The 18,647-nt window shown below is 40.4% G+C and overlaps 1 protein-coding gene across 4 annotated transcripts in view; it reads right to left on the bottom strand.

Annotated features, from left to right (window-relative positions):
• The window catches only part of LOC131455601 (protein FAM184A-like), a 56,235-nt gene that overhangs the window by 3,239 nt on the left and 34,349 nt on the right, over nt 1-18,647 (bottom strand). For 2 of the 4 annotated variants that reach the window (XM_058623343.1, XM_058623341.1), the window contains 12 exons: nt 16,289-16,410; nt 15,975-16,125; nt 12,210-12,324; nt 10,126-10,223; nt 7,057-7,210; nt 5,366-5,493; nt 4,843-4,917; nt 4,377-4,561; nt 2,974-3,120; nt 2,645-2,762; nt 1,872-1,976; nt 594-712 (listed from right to left, as the gene is read on the bottom strand). In XM_058623343.1, the coding sequence (XP_058479326.1) occupies nt 594-712; nt 1,872-1,976; nt 2,645-2,762; nt 2,974-3,120; nt 4,377-4,561; nt 4,843-4,917; nt 5,366-5,493; nt 7,057-7,210; nt 10,126-10,223; nt 12,210-12,324; nt 15,975-16,125; nt 16,289-16,410 (1,517 nt within the window). The remainder of the gene's footprint in view (nt 1-593; nt 713-1,871; nt 1,977-2,644; nt 2,763-2,973; nt 3,121-4,376; nt 4,562-4,842; nt 4,918-5,365; nt 5,494-7,056; nt 7,211-10,125; nt 10,224-12,209; nt 12,325-15,974; nt 16,126-16,288; nt 16,411-18,647) is intronic. The other 2 variants (XM_058623342.1, XM_058623344.1) reach the window with 2 other exon arrangements.

Here is an 18,647-nt window from a genome sequence, read left to right on the forward strand (position 1 = left end):
TTAAATTAAATTAAACAACAACCCGTATAACGACTGCTGTTTCTTGAACTCTGGTACATGTCACATTAAATACTAACATATTGTTCATTAATCACCACCAGCTTTCACAGACCAAATTCAGCAGCACTTCAATTTTAAATACTATTTTAAAAATCATTTGCTACAAATAAAAAGTGGCAGTGTGCTACTTAATACAGGAGGCAAACAAGCAAGACTGGTGTGTAGAGGGACTTCATTATTCAACAGCAGTCTCATTTAAATGAGAATTTATGGTTTAAAAGAGATTCCGTAGAACCCATAATTTAAAAGATATTAAAGGTTAACGGCGCTTTGACTCATTTAGTGGCAAGGTTTTGCAGGCACATCCAAATTCAGCCATTAAATCTCTAAGTGGCTGCAGATAATTATATGAATATAACTATCCATCTTTGCTTTGAGCAGAGGGGTGAGGACAGAGGGGAAAGAAATGAAGGGGTGAGGTGAAAAGGAGAAAGGCAGTGAGGGCAGCAAACATCAAGTATTTGACTCCCCGAACTTTGGTGATGTGAACGTGAACAGAGGGCAGCAGAAATAAGTCAGTCAATAGTTCTCACCTCCTTACGCTTTGTTGCACCGGGGCTTCTTGAGGATGAGGAGCATGAGGAGGAGCAAGGCTTGGCATGGGATGAGGTGGAGGATGAGGATAAGGAGGAGGAAGAAGAAGAGGAAGAGGCTGAGAAAGAGGAAGGAGGAGGAAGAGAGCTGAGCAATGGCAGGGCTTTCCTAAGATGGAGGAGGGGGAAGAGAGGAGGTGGAAAGCCGCCTCGGGATTCTACCTCCTCCACCTCCTGTCCTTCATGACTCACACTGTTTTTAACTATAGACACACATAGAACGGCAGGATCTAGCAGCTCTGAGAAATGAAGGAGATTACTGGAGTCAACAGGAGATCTGTGCAGGCAGAGAAGGACAGTTGATAACTCTTTATTTTCAATATAGTATCGGTTGTTTTCTCTCTTGACGTTTGTACACACTGATGCTTAGAAGTGTAAATGAGGGAGTAAATGTGATAAGAAGAACCCAGAGTGAGCAACACAGCTATGAAGAAGATGAGGAGGAGGAGACTAATGACGCTTTAATCAACCATTATTGTTTGTGAGTGAGTGCAGCAGCTGGTATGACAGGTGTGTGTTTACAATGAGCAGCCTTGATAACGGAGATCAGTCTTGATGCGAGACAGCTCATCTGGGAAGAATGCTGGGATTTTGTGCTTCAGTGATTCATAGTGATCAAACTGTGAGATTCACTTGAGGCACGAATCATAAAAAAATGAACAAATATATGAACAAAACAGAAGAAGTCAAATCAAGCATATGCCGTTTTTAAAGGCTACACTTGATTCAAGTTTAAATTAAATAGGGGAAAATGTCAATACACTGCTTTAAACAAACCAATCAAGCTAACAAACCTCTACATCTGTCAGAAATCTAAACTAACAAGTCCTTAAAGTTCCAGTGTGTAAGAATTAGTGTCATCCACAGGTGAGACTAATTCTTAGAACACTGGAACTTTAAGGACTGGATAAATGGGAGGGTTGCGTCAGGAAAAACATCAGGCTTAAAAAAATACGGATTATCTGCTGTGGCGACCCCGATAGGTGGCGAAGCCAAAAGAAAAAAAATATACAAAAATAATGGGTTTTATATATATATATATTGTATTTCTGCCAATAACTCCTAATATACTCTAAATATTACATACTGAACCTTTAATACACCCACCTTTACACTACACTGCAGATGCTTCATGATAGCTGTTACTTTGACATAACATAAAGTATAACGTTCAAACTGGGAGTCACACACTCCCCCACAGATCATGTGACCACTCACCTTGATAAGGGGATTGATGACCCCGACGTTGGCACTGGAGTTAAACACCTTGTTGAAACCAGTGTCTCTGTTCACCAGCTCCAACTGGTAGAACTTCTTGTCGTCCTGTAGGACACAATGTCAGGAGTGGAGTGTCAAAAACTGAACTGATGTTTCATACTGCCTGTATTTTTATAAAGTAGAGTGTTTGTTTTTTTCTCGCTGCTCTGTTGGAATAAATCAACATAGATTACAGTTGCTGTAAAGAAAAATCTCAAAGGCCAAAAGGTTGGAGTTTGTAAAGATGGATGAAGTTTTGGATGAAGCTTGTTACATGAATGGTGCGTACCATTCATTTTATTATCATTTTTGTTATTTTTGAAGTAGTTTTATATTGAACACTTGTACTTACATATTTAAGACACTTTTTGTCTTAAAATGCACTTTATTGTACAATGTCTGGAACCTGAACAGCAAATGTTGTTCTCTTCATATGTCAGTATGATCAGAATGACAAAGTCTGGTCACTTTTTAGCCTCTTTCTCTAAGGAGCGCCCCCTACAGTTTCAGAGTACATATTTTTACAACACCATTGGAAACCATGCATTCATTGTCTACCGCTTTATCCTAACTGTTGTAAAAACTCACCCCTGACACTCCACCCTCCCCTCACAGACAGGGTTAACAGTTTTTTCTCAGCGTTTTAAAATACTGAGCTTACTGAGGAAAGGATGTGACATGGCTAAGATGTATTTCTCTGATGGAGGAAAGGTCTCTCCACCCTGTTTACTCACCACCAGCTTTTTGACGAGAGCTTCTCTCTCTGTGACCATCTCTCTCAGCTCTGCTATGTGATGCAGATCCTCTGGTCGACTTTCTCTGTTCCTCAACTTCTCCTCTGTCCCCTCCAACCTGGACACAAAGCACAGCACAGTCGTCGGGAGCAGCGCGGGGTTGAGTGTCTTGCCCCAAGGACACATCGGGCATGTAGACGAGCAGAGCCAGGAATCAAACCCACAACCTTTGAGTTGAAAGACAACTCCCTCTACCACTGAGCTACCATGCAAAGGAGGAGCCGGTAAATACAGAGAAAGGCTTAAGCACACCTGTTTCTGTCACTTACAGTATTTGCAGAGCAGAAATCTTGTCTTTGAGGACCTCCTGAGCCTTGTTGAAGTCAGCCAGCATGATTTGTGTTTCTCTGTGATGGACCACACTCATCTCTCCCAGCTCCCTCTCGTGTCTCTTTGCCAAGTCTTGTTCATGAGCCCTGCAGGATGGAGGCATGGACGAACAAAACTCAAAACAGTGTTTTACATTAATTACAGAGACTATGTTTTCACACTTAGACACACACACACACACACACACTTCACATTGTGTTCTGCACTGTTGCTTCATTGTGGAACTGGAAAACCCAGTGTGTGCTCGGTACAGTTAACACACTAACAGCACTCAATAATGAGCCACGGGAGTCTTTAACCACACAAGAGTCTCATTGTGGATGTAACTCACAAATACATTTCATTTCTTGGTCGGGAACCGTGAGATTGATGCCGCAGGTTACTAAATTATAGAGAACGCATATAAGACGTGCAGCTATGACAAAAGTCAGCAGGGATTAAGAAATCCATTAGGAACATCTCAATGCCGATATTTTTAAACGTATCTGTGTACAATCAAAGATGAAGGAAGTAATTACGAATGTTAAGACTATGGCTATACTGGCTATAAAAGGAAGATTAGAGATTGGTGTGTTGTTGGTTAATACAGGGGAATACAGGGACCTTGTGAAGACCTTCACTGACTGGACTTCAGGAGATCAAAAAAGCCATGCCAGTCAGTGTGCATTAAGGGAGTGGAGGTTGAGAGGTTGTGCAGTCCTACAAGTACCTGGGGATGACAAGCTGGAGTGGTCTGCTAACACAGATGCAGTCTACAGGAAGGGGCAGAGCCGCCTCTTTTTCCTGAGGCGCCTCAGGTCCTTCAATGTCTGCAGTGACATGCTGCAGATGTTCTACCAATGAGTGGTGGCTGTTTTATGCTGTTGTTAACTCAGGGAGCAACATTACAGACAGAAACTGCAGATGCCTAGACAAACTGGGGAAAAGGGCCAATTCTGTGCGAGGCAGGGGACTGGCAGACAAGGAGGAGAACAACACACACCCGCTCCATATGCTACTATTTAGTGTTATTGTATATATAGCTATATGTCCTCATGTTTTACGTTCTGTTTACATAATTTAAAGAGCAAATGAAGGTTGAGATGAGGTTGAGAAGGATGACAGCTCTTACAGTTATATATAGTAGTATATTCCACTACTCAGTGTAACGCATGTTATCAGTCTTTAATCTCTTGACAGTCACAGTTAATTACTCATAACTGACAGAAAAAAATATTTATTAGCAGGAGTATGTACACAAATATCTGTCTATTTTACAGGTTAATTCTCGATAATGACAACCTGAATGGATGTGGTTTACATATGATCTTGGAGTTGGTGGCTACAGCCTCCGATCATGTACCTTATCTGATGATTGGCTTCACTACGGACCCGCAGAACCTCTTTGCCCTTCAGTTCCAGTTCTCTGGTCAGAGTGTCGATGGTCTCGTTCAGGGAGTGGATCTCATGGTCCAGATTGGTGATGCGATTGCTGCGGGAACACACCTCTGCTTGGAGGTCTGAGAGGCGAACCAGGAGCTCTTGTTCCTTAAACAAGTGTGTGTGCACATTAAAACATTAAAGTCTCTGTAAAGTGATACAACTATCTCTCCTGATTTTGTCACCCCACGGAAAAATGTGTTACTAACCACCACCTTACTAAATTTGAATGACTAAAAAAGTGTTTAAAAATTAGGTTTTTAAACACACATACTGGTTTATTTTCCTTAGTGGGGACCAAAGTTCGTCAGTGTTTGCACAGAACATATACATACATGCACCAGTGTCAAACTTTCTGTTCAACAAACAAGTAGAGAAGCAACGTTCACCTGCTTTGGTCCCAACCTAAGTGTGTATGTGAGCCAATGTCCACTGGAGAAGTTCTGTCCTCTCCTCCTAATGCACTGTGACACACATTATCATTTAAACACTTTAGTGGGGACCAAAGTTTGTCAGTCTTTGTACAGAATACAAACGTTAACCGCACAGGTATCAAACTTCCTGTTCAACAAGCAAGTAGAGAAAGAAAGTTCACCGACTTTGGTCCTAACTAAAGTGTGCATGCAAGTATGTGTCCACTGAAGGGGCCCTGTCCTCTTCTCCTAATGCACTACCACACCCATACGGGCTTATAGCTTTAGTGGGGACCAAAGTCCATCAACATCAATGTCTGTTCTTCTTCTCTACTTCATTTCCTCATCTTGAGGAAATTTAAATAAAGCGGCAGAGCTTTTCTGCATATTTTTGCAAAAATCCTGAAAATAAACAGTTTTCACTCTTAACTGTATTTGCTTTACAGGGAATTTAATTAAAAAATGTGTTGATGTTTTGAGAAGATGCTAAAGGTGTTACCTGCTGGTGGCTGTGCTCCATGGCTTTCTCCAGCTCTCGTTTAACGGCACTATTTTCTTTAAGGTGAATCTGCTTGAGATGCTCAACAGCTGAAGCATGGAGGTGGTTCAGCTCTGCACGAAGAGAGGCTGCCAGATGGAGACAATGCACTTCACTGACCATATGTCTGACAAGACACTAAAATAAATCATACATTTTAGCCAAATCTAGCCAAATTTTTTTTTTTTTTAAAGCAAAAAATAGCACACTCATGCAGAAATATTAGTTTTTTTTATGTTGCATTCCATTTACATTGGAACTGGGAACACAAATGTATCTTTGGCTAGCCATTGTTAGCAATACCAGTCAATAACAACGATCTACAAACAGCGTAGCAACATGTCTACAGTTAAAAATGAAACAGCACTATGCATTACTGTGGAACAAATACGACACAAGTGCTATTAATGGCACAAAATCCAGGTCCAGGTCACCACAGAAGAAGGATACGAAGGTGTAATTTGAGGACATAAATAAAAGACGACAGTAGCTGTTGATACATGATGGTGCTTCACTGCTGTACTTCATCTCCATCTATTTGCTTGCTCTGAGTCAAAGAATGATGTGGTTTCCTCATCAGTCCACTCTTTTTAATGTGGGTAATGTGGGTTTAAGCAGGTGTTTTAAACATTTTTTTATGCTGGTGCAATATTTTGTATTCTGTGTTGTTTATATTCTGTGAATTATTGTATATTTGTCTGTTGTAGGCTGTTTTTTAACTCTGTTATGCCGTGTATTGCTCTGCAGCTGTTGTGGGGGTGATATAGTACATTTGATTTGATTTGACATATGCCTTCTAGTCTGCTAAGTTCTAGTTTTGTCACGTGATTTCTAAACATTTATTTTAGGAATATGTTTTTATTTAAATTATTCACATTATTTTTTAACTCTTTTTAAACCTCTTAAACTGAGTTTTAATTTCAAGGTTGGCTTCATATCAGGAGCATCTGTCCCTTTTGTCATGTATAAAGTTCAGCTAAAACAGCTTATCTGCTCGCCGATCACTGATGCTTTTAAATCCAAGGAGCCATTTTAAACTTGAGGAGGACAAAGCATCTTTAAAGACCTACAGGTTGAACACACTGTTTGTATCATTAGCCAGTTTGTTCATTTATTACCTTAAAGTTGGTGTAAGTGACAGATTTGTGCTGTTATTGGTCAATAAATCCATAACAACCTTTCATCATATTGTAAATCATCATGAGATAAAACTAGATTTCGTTTACAGCCTTGAGAAAAGCTGCTGCTCTTACTGGCAGGATAAAAGCTGTAAACCCAAAAATGGGCAGAGCATTTCAGAGCTGGAGAAATTGTCTTGGATTATCTGTTGTGTATGAAATGTGAGCCTCTGTCTGGGCTCATCTGGTGGGAGAAGATAAATAGAATTTTATTGTCCCTGTATTTTTCACGGAATAAAACATGTCAACTCTTTTTGGGCTCAGGACAGAGAGAGTCCAACTCAAAACAACCTTACCATCAGCTATTTGTCTTCCAATCAGTCATACTATATATTTAATCCTTGTTTAAATCTACTGAATTTAATCTACAGATATATTAATCACCGCTTTGGACATGACAGATATGGAGAGTTGACATCTTTGCTTGCTGTGGTTTGAGGTTGTCTAAACAGTGATGAGTTATTGATTAGTTACCTAGCTTTGCTTTCCCCTCGTCCTCCAGTTCAAACCGCAGTGTCTGCAGCTCCTGGTCCGACTGCTGCCTCAGGATATCTAAGGTCCTCCTGTGGGCCTCCTTCAGAGCATGGACCTCCTCCCTCTGCTCCTGCTTCAGGCGCTCCTCCAGGGCCTGGCAGTGGGGAAAGAGGAGAAAATGGAAAGTGGAGGCATGAAAGGCTCAGTATGCTACATGAAAAAACATACTACTTCTACATGAGTAGCATCAACAGTGAAAACCTAATTGTTAGTGCAAGGATAATATTTCTACAATTAGCTGGGAAAAAAATTACATAATTATAAGCTGATGGTAAATTAAACCCACAAGACAATGAGGCAACATTACCGGAGAAGCCATGTCCCACTTCCACACTAATTATTAGCAATTTTAATTATCAGCACATTAAAGACACTCAAAATAGTCAATGCCGACTTATCTGCTTGCTTATTCAGTATGCTGATGATGCTATGCTATTTGTCCAAAAATGCACTGCATAAAAATAGAATTGCTCATAGTTAAATTATGAGAAATATTTGAATTTGTGAGACAGCACCACTAAGATCCTGATTTATGCTACATCCATACAACAAAAATGAAAAAAAGATTCTGATTTCCCACTCCAATTCCTTCTTTTAGGAATAACTTCTGCTTTGGAGCAAACTCTTTCACAGTGTACAGATGAGGCAGGGGTGCACAAGAACTGCTCCATCATCTGTGCCTACTGCCTGTACACCAGTGCTTTATCCTGTGCAATAGTCATAATCATCATACACAAACAATACATTAACAGATATAAAAACATCAGAGAGATGAACCAACTTCTGCAGTTGTGCTGCTTCGGAAATATCGCACCAGCTTTCTCACCTTGGAACGAAATGAGGACAGGACTGGGGTCGAGAGCCTTTTTTACAGGTTGCACCATCAGTTACTCGGCCCATTATTTGAGCTTCACGCTGTTAGTCCCCATTCCTCCATGAGGAATGTCATCACACAAGCTATATTTCCTACTGTGTGTGCCTGTGGGAATTTCACTGCACTCAGTAAAGCTGACTGGACACAGGTGTTTCCATCTATATAATGGCAGGTCAATGCCAGGTAGTCATCCATGTTAATGGATGTCCACATATCTGCTGTCAAGCTGACTGCTGCTACAATCTGGACTGCAGCTTTGGCTTTCTCTTTCTCTCTTAAAGGTTAAAAGAAGAAAATAAAATCTATTTGTTAAACTCAATAGTACTCTCCTGTTTCATCCATGTCACCAAACACACCTTTCTTGTTGGGAGGACATAGGTTGGATCCTGTTTTGCACCTGGGCGGCAAGGCTGATGAGAGGTTAGCACTGTGAAGAAGGTGCTGGGTTCAATTCCCACTCTTGGACCTTTCTGTGTGGAGTTTGCATGTTCTCCCTGTGTCTGTGTGGGTTTCCTCTGGGTTCTCCAGTTTCCTCCCACCATCAAAAGTTGTTCATTGTGGTGGCGCACTCAGTTGCAGGGGCTCTGATCAACCCTTCAACTGACCTTGTACTTTTCATTTTGCAATTTCGGTGTGATAATAACAATAAAGATTTGCTTTCCTATCAAATCATTGACACCAAGACCCCATGCAGCTCCTTTCTGGTCACCCTGAAGCATCGGCACAGTACGACCCATCATTAGTGGCATTTGTTTCACAGTAAATCAGTGGTACACATAATACTAACAATAATAATAATAACCATGGACATGTTGCTACGATGTTTGTCTGCACACAAATGACCATGTAGAGCGCTGTTGTTGATGACTAGTATCTGAGTTCCAATGGAAATAGAACAGTTTTTGTTCTCGTCATTGTGGTTTAATAGTTAAAGTTCATGTACACCGAGTTTAAATGTCAACAAATGCATTCAAATTCAAATCCCCCACCCCCAAAAAAACAGTCTCATTTCCATAGAGTTGCTTAACCTTTAGAACAAAGAGCATTTTGGCTGCTTTTTTCCATTACTATGTTTAAACATATGGTATATACAGAGGGTATAAGAATAGTGCAATGTAGAGTGTCTTATATCCTTTTTTTTAGCACAACCTCGGCAACCAAGGCATTTTCACCAACTATATAAACACACCTGAGCAAAAAGTACTCAAAATGTTTCAAATGAGATTGAATTTGTGAAATTTGAAAACATGTCACAGTTCAAAGTTCACTTGGCTTGTTTTTATAAAGAAAAAAAAAACCTGTCTATATTGTGACTTCTGCACAAATATTGCTACTTTATATCGCTACTCAAAATGCGATAAAAAATGAATCATAACTTTGACTCAACAAAAAATAATAATTTTTTAAAGCCTGAATATGTGACCTATAAACACACCCCCCCCAGGATGTCCATATAAGGAGTCGTGTGTTATTCCCACCGGCAAATTACCATGGATGCACCTGTGCACCGTGAGCACTAAGGGTTAATGTGATCTACAATGTTAATCTAATGATAAAACAACATCACAAGAGGTCTGACACAAAACGTGCCTCAACATCTATGCACCTCCTGTTCCCTATCTTTAACGAGAAAATGAAAGCAGACAAAGCAAACGAAATGTGTTAGCTCCTCCAGCTGATTCAATTGCTTTATGACTCGTTTACCTCCAATTAAGCGGGATGAGGTCCAATTAAATGAACACTAAGCACATTAAAACAACTGAAACACGGACTCCTCTACTTGGGGAACTGTGTGTCGCCTCAGTGGGTTTGGCTGTTTTTCTCACAGACAGCTAAACTGCAGCTGCTCCTCCCCGTAAACACGGAATGAAATAACTAAAAAATCTATTTGTACGAGGCGGTATCTTTCTGGTGTGTGTGTGTCTGGTATTACTCATGTTGTGGGGACCTAAATCTGTTTACACAGTCACTTTATGCTGACTTCCTTATGGGGACAAAAAGCAAGTCCCCATAACAGAGTTAGGGCTCAGGTTAGGCCTGTAATAGTTGGTTAAGGTAAGAGTCCCCAGGAATTGAATGTAATGTCCTCTGAATTCATGGAAACCAGACTGTGTGTGTGTGTGTGTGTGTCTCACCCTGATCTGGTGCTGCCTGGCCTCCTCCATGGTGCTGAGAGCACAGCAGTGAGCCTCCTGTAATCGATGCTCTCTCCTCTGATGCTCTCTCTGCATCTCTGGAAACAGCAAACAGATACATTAGTGCTGTACACCCTGTGTTACCGTACGTGCTTCCATTTGTCCTAAGAGCACGGATGACATCATGCTGGCTTCAGACACAATGAACAGAGCATGAAAACATATCATTTAGGACTTTATGCTCCTCACACAAACAGAGAGTTTTTTTTGGTTTCCTCCTCCATCAGATGGTGAGAAATCATGATTAAAAACCTTTTTTTTTAACCTTCTGTTGTAAATGATCATGTCTAAATACCCATTTCTATCAAGCAGGTCAGTTCAGTATGTTACCCATGCAGTAACTATTGTTTACTGTCTATTAGAAATGTGCTCTTACTTCCAACATGGGATTTTAAAATTCACATTCAACTGTAGCACCTATTGGAGTAGTATGCCTTAAGATCCAGCAGAGGGTGCACTTAAGGTTTCTTACCATATCATATGACAGTGACTTTGACGGAAAAAACATGATGTGCACCAAATACCCATAACTCAAAAATATGTGTGTGTTCCAGGGACATCGGTGCACTCTGAGCACATGTTCTCATGGGTAGTATTGACCCTCAAGGGTTAAAGGAATATTTCACTCATTTGCAGAAATCTATGTCTTATTAGAATACTGGTAGTGTTTTCGAATGATCGCGTTTCCCTCCCTCAGTTTCCCCTGAGTCGAGAAATATCTTTATTTCTTGTCTGAGAAAAATCCTTAGATGTTCCAATCGCATCATTTTGCACCAAAGCTGAGAAGTGACGACGATGGTGGAAGGTAGTTTTCAAACTGATATGGCAGGAGGAAAATTTGAACATCTGGTGCTGGAATACAGCAAGGGACAGTTGAGGATAATGGAGGAGGCAACCGCTGCTGAGGTGCAAGACCTGCCTGTCAGTGAGGATGAGGGTGCCGGGCTGACCTGAGCTGGGGCCGACTGGTGGTGCCAGTGCTCACACTGTCCTCTCAGAGAGTCCTTATGCTGCCGTGAATTTCACTGATGTCAATTTCCTCTTAAAGAAATCTCGGTATCTGCCAAGGAAACGACAGTACGTGCAACAGAGCACCCCAGCTTGCTCCAAGCTTGGATAGATTGCTCCTAGAGACATATTCCAGGATCCCCAAGGTGAACACCAGCCAAAGCCCGCAGGGAGCAATAGATGTCTGAGTATAAGGTGTATATTTTGTTTTTCACTTTTATATATAGTTTATTCTTATTCTTTTTCACCCCATTGGTATGTACCACCAGCTGAGCTAAGGTTAGCATTTGTACAGCTTGCATCACTAATGTTGAAAAAATATGGCCTAACAGCCGACCATCACTTTATGGAAGGGATCCTGCACAGCGAGAGAGGGGAAAGGCATTGGTCTTGTTTTACCTGCCTGTGTTGTTCAGAAAATCAGAAGATACTCAGCTCCCGACGGGCAGTACTGCAGCTATAAAGAGACTGTTATAGTAATAGTAATATAATATTACATGTCATTACATGGTACATAATAGCTTTGACATTATTCGTATATATATATATGGTCAATATTTTTTTAATCAGCAGTTTAAATTCATGTTGGCTGTGGCTTATTTTCTAGCTCCATTAGAGGACATATAAGAGAATTAGATGAGATAACGGTAGCAGAATAATGTTCTTGCCTTGCATCATCTTGCTCTAAACTTGAAACTTACTTCTTGCCCTTTCCTTGTTCCTTGTTTAAAATTTTCATCCCGGCACCATATCGAGGGGAAAAGATGCATGTTTTAACTAATATGTCACTGGGATTTGTGTGTTTACATAATTAGCACTCTGACTACATTTGGTAAGCAAGGGGTGTGGCCTATGGCTACATGCATTTCCACTACATAGATGACCCGGTTTTAATGAACATTCATCTTTGCAGCAGTGAAATACTCCTTTAAGCTTTAATCCTTTTTAAAGACGATGCACGGATGGAAATTGCAGATAAGATTGCTTGTTGCTCGCGTTCAGGACATGTTCTTTACCTTTAAGCTGTTGGTTCAGCAGTTCTCTTTCCTGGTTGAACTGGGACTGCAGCTGCTGGAGCGCTGACTGCGACTGAGACAACTGCAGCTCCAGGGACTGTTTCAGCAGCGAGATCTGAACAGAGGAAGACACAGGGAGGGTAAGGCCGTGATTACTAGTGTTCACACTGGAGGGCATAACAAGCCTTACTGAGATAAACAGATGGGATGATGATTAAAAGCAAATCTCCACAGGTCAATGTGCCTGTGACCTAAACATAAAAAAGTAATTGCAGCTTCAAGTGGTTTTCTATCTCTGACTGTACATCAACATCACATAAACTTTCTTTGTCCAAATCCAATGCTTGGATGTTTATGGTACATGTTGTAAAAATATGTACTCTCATGAGAACCCTTTTTGGTTAAAACTTTACAGTTAGGGTACACTTATTATGAATTACCTGATTAATTCACATGTAATGTTTATTCATGCCTGACTTCATGAAGGCACATGACATTTTATTAACTTAGGTATTGGAATCATCATGACGTATGAGTCATTAATGATATTCACAATGACTTTATCTGTAGTTGAAAGGACAAAACAAGGGGGGAAAAAACGGCTTAATCCCAAATCTGGTAGTCATGATGAATTCAGCATTACTTCCCCATGACTTTATCATGATTGTGGCCCCTCAAATAAAGTGGGGCTCTGACTTCAGTGCTTCAGGTTCTTCAAGTGTTTGACACATGGATATGATACAGAATGGCAGGTGCTGGTTATTTTGGTGACTATGCAAAACAAGGCAATCAGAGACTGCAGGCATCACCCCATTCACGCAACAAGCCTCTGTCGGCCTCTGTTGGTCATACTGGCAAATTGCGGAAACACAAACAGACAGACACACACACAGACACACAGAGCCACTAAAAACAATACTTTATTCCCACTTTGTGGGGTGAAGTAATAACACCATAATACCAAACCTTTCCACAGCAGTTAATATAAACCCAGGAGTTTCATTAAATGCTGTGTAGATATCGGATCTATTAGTTGGCCTGAGTGTCTGTGAATGAGTTGAGCGGCTCTGCTCCTTCATACGTCACTCTTCCTTCAGCTGCAGTGGATAAATACCCAGCAGGATTTACATTAACTACTGTAAGGTAAGATGGATTTCTACTGAGAGGATGAGGAGAAGGGCTGGAATGAAGATTTGGGGCTTCTACATTGGATGTGGATTTAAATAGACAGACAGATGACCTGCACGGTCTCTCTCTCTCTCTCTCTCTCTCGCTCTCTCTCTCTCTCTCTCTCTCTTCGTGTCCAGTGACTGTCAGTTAATCATTTTTAAACTTAGAGAGAGATAAAAACAAGACTAATGAGGTGGAAATATCTTCAACAGTAATTAAACACGCATTCATGCACACACACGCAGCAGCCTGGAGGCTGGGACCTTACAATGAAAATACCTTAATGAAGAAAAAGTCATTATAGATTAAGGATTTGCACATCAACAAACCTTCATGTTCAACTTAAGTGTAAATGTACGCACCTACTTCAAGGTTAGTATCAGTATAAAATATTGCAAAACAGATAAAGGATCATTCCCGGCCCATAATTCCTTGCTGTAATAACAGTGTGTCACCTGGTTGTGAGAAGACCCATCTTTCCAAGGTGGTGTCGTAAAAACTCACTGGGGTTGATCAGATCCCACAGATCTGCCCTCTTATGAGAGAGATGCCAGGAAACGTTCTCTCTCCGCCTGTAAGGGTTGCTGTTATTGATGATCCACTGCTCACTCCATAATTAAGCTCAGATATGTCATTTACCTACCTACTAATAAGTGTTCAGAAGCATTTGCTTTATTTTAAATGATAGTAAATCTGTGGCTTTTAGAGTTTCGAGACCAGATAATGAGTAGAAATGGACCATATTAAACACATCTGCAAGATCTCCTTCAACCACCTCCCATGGCCAAACCACGCCCCACTCTCGGATGCTGTAAACCTGGTCCACGCCTCTGTCACTGCAAAGCACTTCTCATCAAGAGCCATAGCCAGAGTCTCCAGAGACTCCAAGACATCCAAAACCCTGCAGCTACAGGATCCCTCAGGTCCAAAATAAAATCAAAGACGTGTCAAATTAAGGTGCTGCTTCCATGGGGAGGACATGCAAACTCCATGCAGAAAGGTCCTGAGCTGTTTCATAAAGATGAAAAAATGAGGGGAGAACTGAAAGCAACTAATTCAGACTGCTTCAGATTTTTCTCTTTTACCAAACTGATGTGGGTGGTCGCTGGAGCCAGTTTGTCAGAAACTGTTTACCGAGGCCACCGGTGTCTTGGCAAAATCAGGACAAGCCTCTTCAGCTGTGACTCAGCTGAGCTTCACTATCCCCAGAGGCACTCTATGCTCAGCACAGTCAGCCACAGGAAGCTGAGGAGACAAAAGCCTGAACTCTGGGCCCAGTGTCACACAGACAGAGCTTTCACTGAACTGAACCTGAACTGAGCAGGTAAAGCCATAACAACAATGTACAGTATCTATCATATAGACTTTAGAATGCACATATTGTCTTTCTTTTTGCGTGTGTATGAGGATATGAGGATTTATTTTTATTTTTTTTTTTTAAATTTGATGTTTAATGTTGAAGAATACTCATCATTTAACAGATTCAGAGTCATTGTAATAGTTAAATCTCTTGTTGCAGGGAGATTGGGGGCTGTCTCCACTCCCCCAAATGTCTGTTAGTGGAAAACAGGCATGGCATTTAGTGGAGTCATCAGAATCAGGAGGTCTTGCAAAGTCTTAGAAGCATGCAAAAAAAATACATGGTCAGGACAAAGATAGGGATTTGCATTTGCGGTGAGTTTTTATATATATATATATATATATATATATATATATATATATATATATATATATACACATATATATATATATATACATACATACATATATATATATAAATACATATACATATATATGTATTTATATACATATATATATACAAAGAACTAGAAACCGCATGTGTACACCTGGCTGCACCAGGTGTGCGATGGGAACAAACTGATTAGCACAGCAGGATGTGCTCTATGCAGCATGACGAGCATGTCGTCCTTAGGTTATGCTGCAGCGTATGGCTTTGCAAAGAAAAAAAAAAAAGAAAAAACAGTTGACAGGTGATATTTAATCTTGATAAACCCCTTCAAAATGTCACGTGCAATATCTGCATAGATCAGTGTTGTTTATACAGCACTTTTCGTACTTGTCATATTAGACACAACAAAGCTTGTTGATATTGCTCATATTTCACTCATGACAACATTGATCTGATCTGTGCATCAGTGTGTCTGTCCTGGTTCTATCACAGAAAGCTGTTTTTACCCCAGTTTTTATTTCTATTCCTACAAAGCTGCGTCAGGGAAAACTCTAAATCTAAATGCCTGGAACCAGGTCACATCTGAACACCACCACCTGTGCATGTAATTATACTGCTCTCATGCTGTGTTACATTACCATCGAACATAAAGGCCACACAGAAATGGCCCTTGGTCTTACCAGGGTTTCAAACCACTAGTGTAATAGTAGTGTAAGCCACTACAATACCGTGAGACACATTTCTATATTTATCTGTAGTTTGAAGTAATCAAACTTCATTTGAGAAACATTCAGTTAATTAACGGCGGTTTGAAAACGTGTGTGGTTCATACAAAACATCTGTTGATGTGACTGTATGTTGTGTCAGCATACATCCAGATGTAAACACGTGTGTGTGTGTGTTACCTGCTCCAGCAGGTCCTCCACCTTCCTCTGCCAGCCTTCTCTTGCTGCCATCAGCTCCAGTTCCTTCTGCTGAGAGAGCTGTGTCAGCGCAGACTGCTTGTCCGCTTCGTACTCCTCGTTCAGCTCCTCCTTCAACAAGCGCACTTCTTCCCTGTAGCGCGACACACACACACTTTGTGGTTGTACTAAAGCGAATCTGTAAACAAAGTGTTGCTTTCACTTGTGTTCCTACTCCTTCTTATTCAAAGGCGTTCAGTCACTTGGCAGAACGAGACTGAACGACATGTGAGACACATGAGGAGCGAGGATCTTACTGCAGTGCATCTCTCCACTTCTGCTCCAGGTCGTCGGCCATCTTGTCCGTCTTCTGCTTCTCTTCGGTTCTGATGGACATCAGTCTGGCATCATGCTGCTGTTTCTGGGTCTCGATCTCCTCCTGCAAAGATAAAAGGTGCTCTGCTACTTCATCTTCCCTTTCTTTTTTTATGAACCTGTTTCATCCACATCTTATTATAACGTGTTATAGACTGTAGGGGTTCAAATATCTGCTTTAATACTTGGTAAAAAGAGTTTGAAGTGTTGTGTGGTGCATACATTTTGTCAATGTCGTTTTATTTTGAAATTTCTCTCTCCAGGTTTCAGGTAACCTTGTGTTTTTCTGCCAGTCTGATTGTTTCCACCTGTTCCCCATTACCGTGTGTATATATTATGGTCTGTGTGTCCTTTTGTCTGTTGCCAGTTCGTCTTGTCTTGTGAACCAGAGAACCAAAGGAACTCCTGTACCTTTGTCGTGTCAGGAATTATCAGTATTTGCTCCATGCCACTGTCTCGTCAGGATTTTTGTACTTTTGTTTGTTACTTTGTCAAGTTTTTTCTAGTAGTTTTTTCCTCTTAGAAGCGTTTTTTTTGCTGCACAAATAAGTTTGTTTATTTTTCACGGTGTCTCCCGAGTTGTGCAATTGGGTCCAAGTCCTTGTATCTTGTGTGACATGCAGGGGACAAGAAGAGTCCATCCCGTCAAACTGCTGAACAGGTTTTGGGTGTAACATCCCACATGTGGATCACAGGACTGTGTGTGGCACAATGGCTCCACAGTGCCACCTAGAACATTTAAAATAAACAGCCGTAGAAAATGATTTCAGAGATCAGAAAATCTAGACAGAAGTATCTCGGACTTATTGGCTAAACACAACAATAAGGTAGCTATTTTGGATCATTTTTTGCCCATTTTTGCACATGTGGTATCTGAACAAATTCTTCCTATCCTAAGGATTAAAGTTTGATGACTCACCAGAAAATCTAAAACTGTTATAACTTTGCAATATAAGGTCCAATCACAGCCAAACTTGCTATGATTGATAATTAGAGTAGTTGGCAGGCACCAGTGTCAAAGTGGCTCCACACCCCGACATGCACATTACGCCATTGTTCCCAGGCAACACAGGATCTAAACACACAAGAGTTGAGTGGAGCTGATAGACTTAATCAATACTGTGTGAGCTCATTTAAAAATGGCTTGATTGTGACATAAATGACACACTATAGCTTTAACGCTAACGTTGCAAACCCTCTAAATGCAAGGAAATATTTACAAGCTGCTGTCTCTGACCGGATACAGAAGTTTAATAGCCAGGGGCTGGATGACTCACAGTTCCACATCTATTCATAGTGTCACAGCTATGGGGTATTTTGTACTGTGCTGCTTCTCAGGCAGAAACTAACTTTACCAGGTCAGTCGCTTTCCAGCTGCTGAAGAGTCTCTGGGGTTTATCTGCTGACAAGCTCATTAAGAGACCTCAAAGCTTTGAGGGGAAATTATAGACATTTTACAACTGAGTAGATGTTTTTTTGCATTTTTAAGAAATAGTTCTGATTATCCAATTTAATAGAATATGTAATGATGTTTGTAAAGTAAATAGACTATGACAAATTACCTAGAAGGATGATCTAGACCGACAATTCTTCTATGTTGTAAGACAGAGAAAAAACAGGAATGATAACACAAAACACATGTATTTCTTCTCCGTGTCGCCTTCCACCTCTGGTATGTTATGCAGGAGCCCACGATGAGTCACTTAAACAATGCAACCATGAGTTAATAGTAGCTTTTAGTCAGTTTAAAGATTAGCTATCTGTTTATGAATACTGTCTGAAATGGTTCCATTGTCAAAGCTGTTGTTCCGTTAACAGATAAATATGTTAATTACAGGTAAAATGAATAGCCAAACAGAATTTATCACGATGAGTATTCATCCACATATTATCAATTTGCAATAATTTGGTTGAATCCTAGCAGCTGATAATAGTGTGTTGTCTAAAACATGGTTGTTTGAGCATATAATATTTAATAAATATTTTCTAACATTAAACTTCTAAATAAGTGCTTTAAAATAGTTCCCTTAATTGTTAAAATTTTTTGAAAAAAAATAAATGAATCAAGTCATGTTTAATTCTTTCTCCTAAAAAGAACAAATAAGAGTAGGCCTACTATCAAAGCTGCAGATAGATAAGCAGTATAAAAAAAAGTAGTAGAATCGTTAAAGTTTTGATCTTGAATGATCCCCATTCCCAGTTCTGCATTTAATTTGCTGTTAAAATAAAAAATACCGCTACAGTCTATGACTGTCTGATCATACTATTGATAAATTGAAGCAGACAGTGCTACCTTTATTT

Source organism: Solea solea, chromosome 2 (assembly GCF_958295425.1).
Source record: "Solea solea chromosome 2, fSolSol10.1, whole genome shotgun sequence".
Lineage (NCBI taxonomy): Eukaryota > Metazoa > Chordata > Actinopteri > Pleuronectiformes > Soleidae > Solea > Solea solea.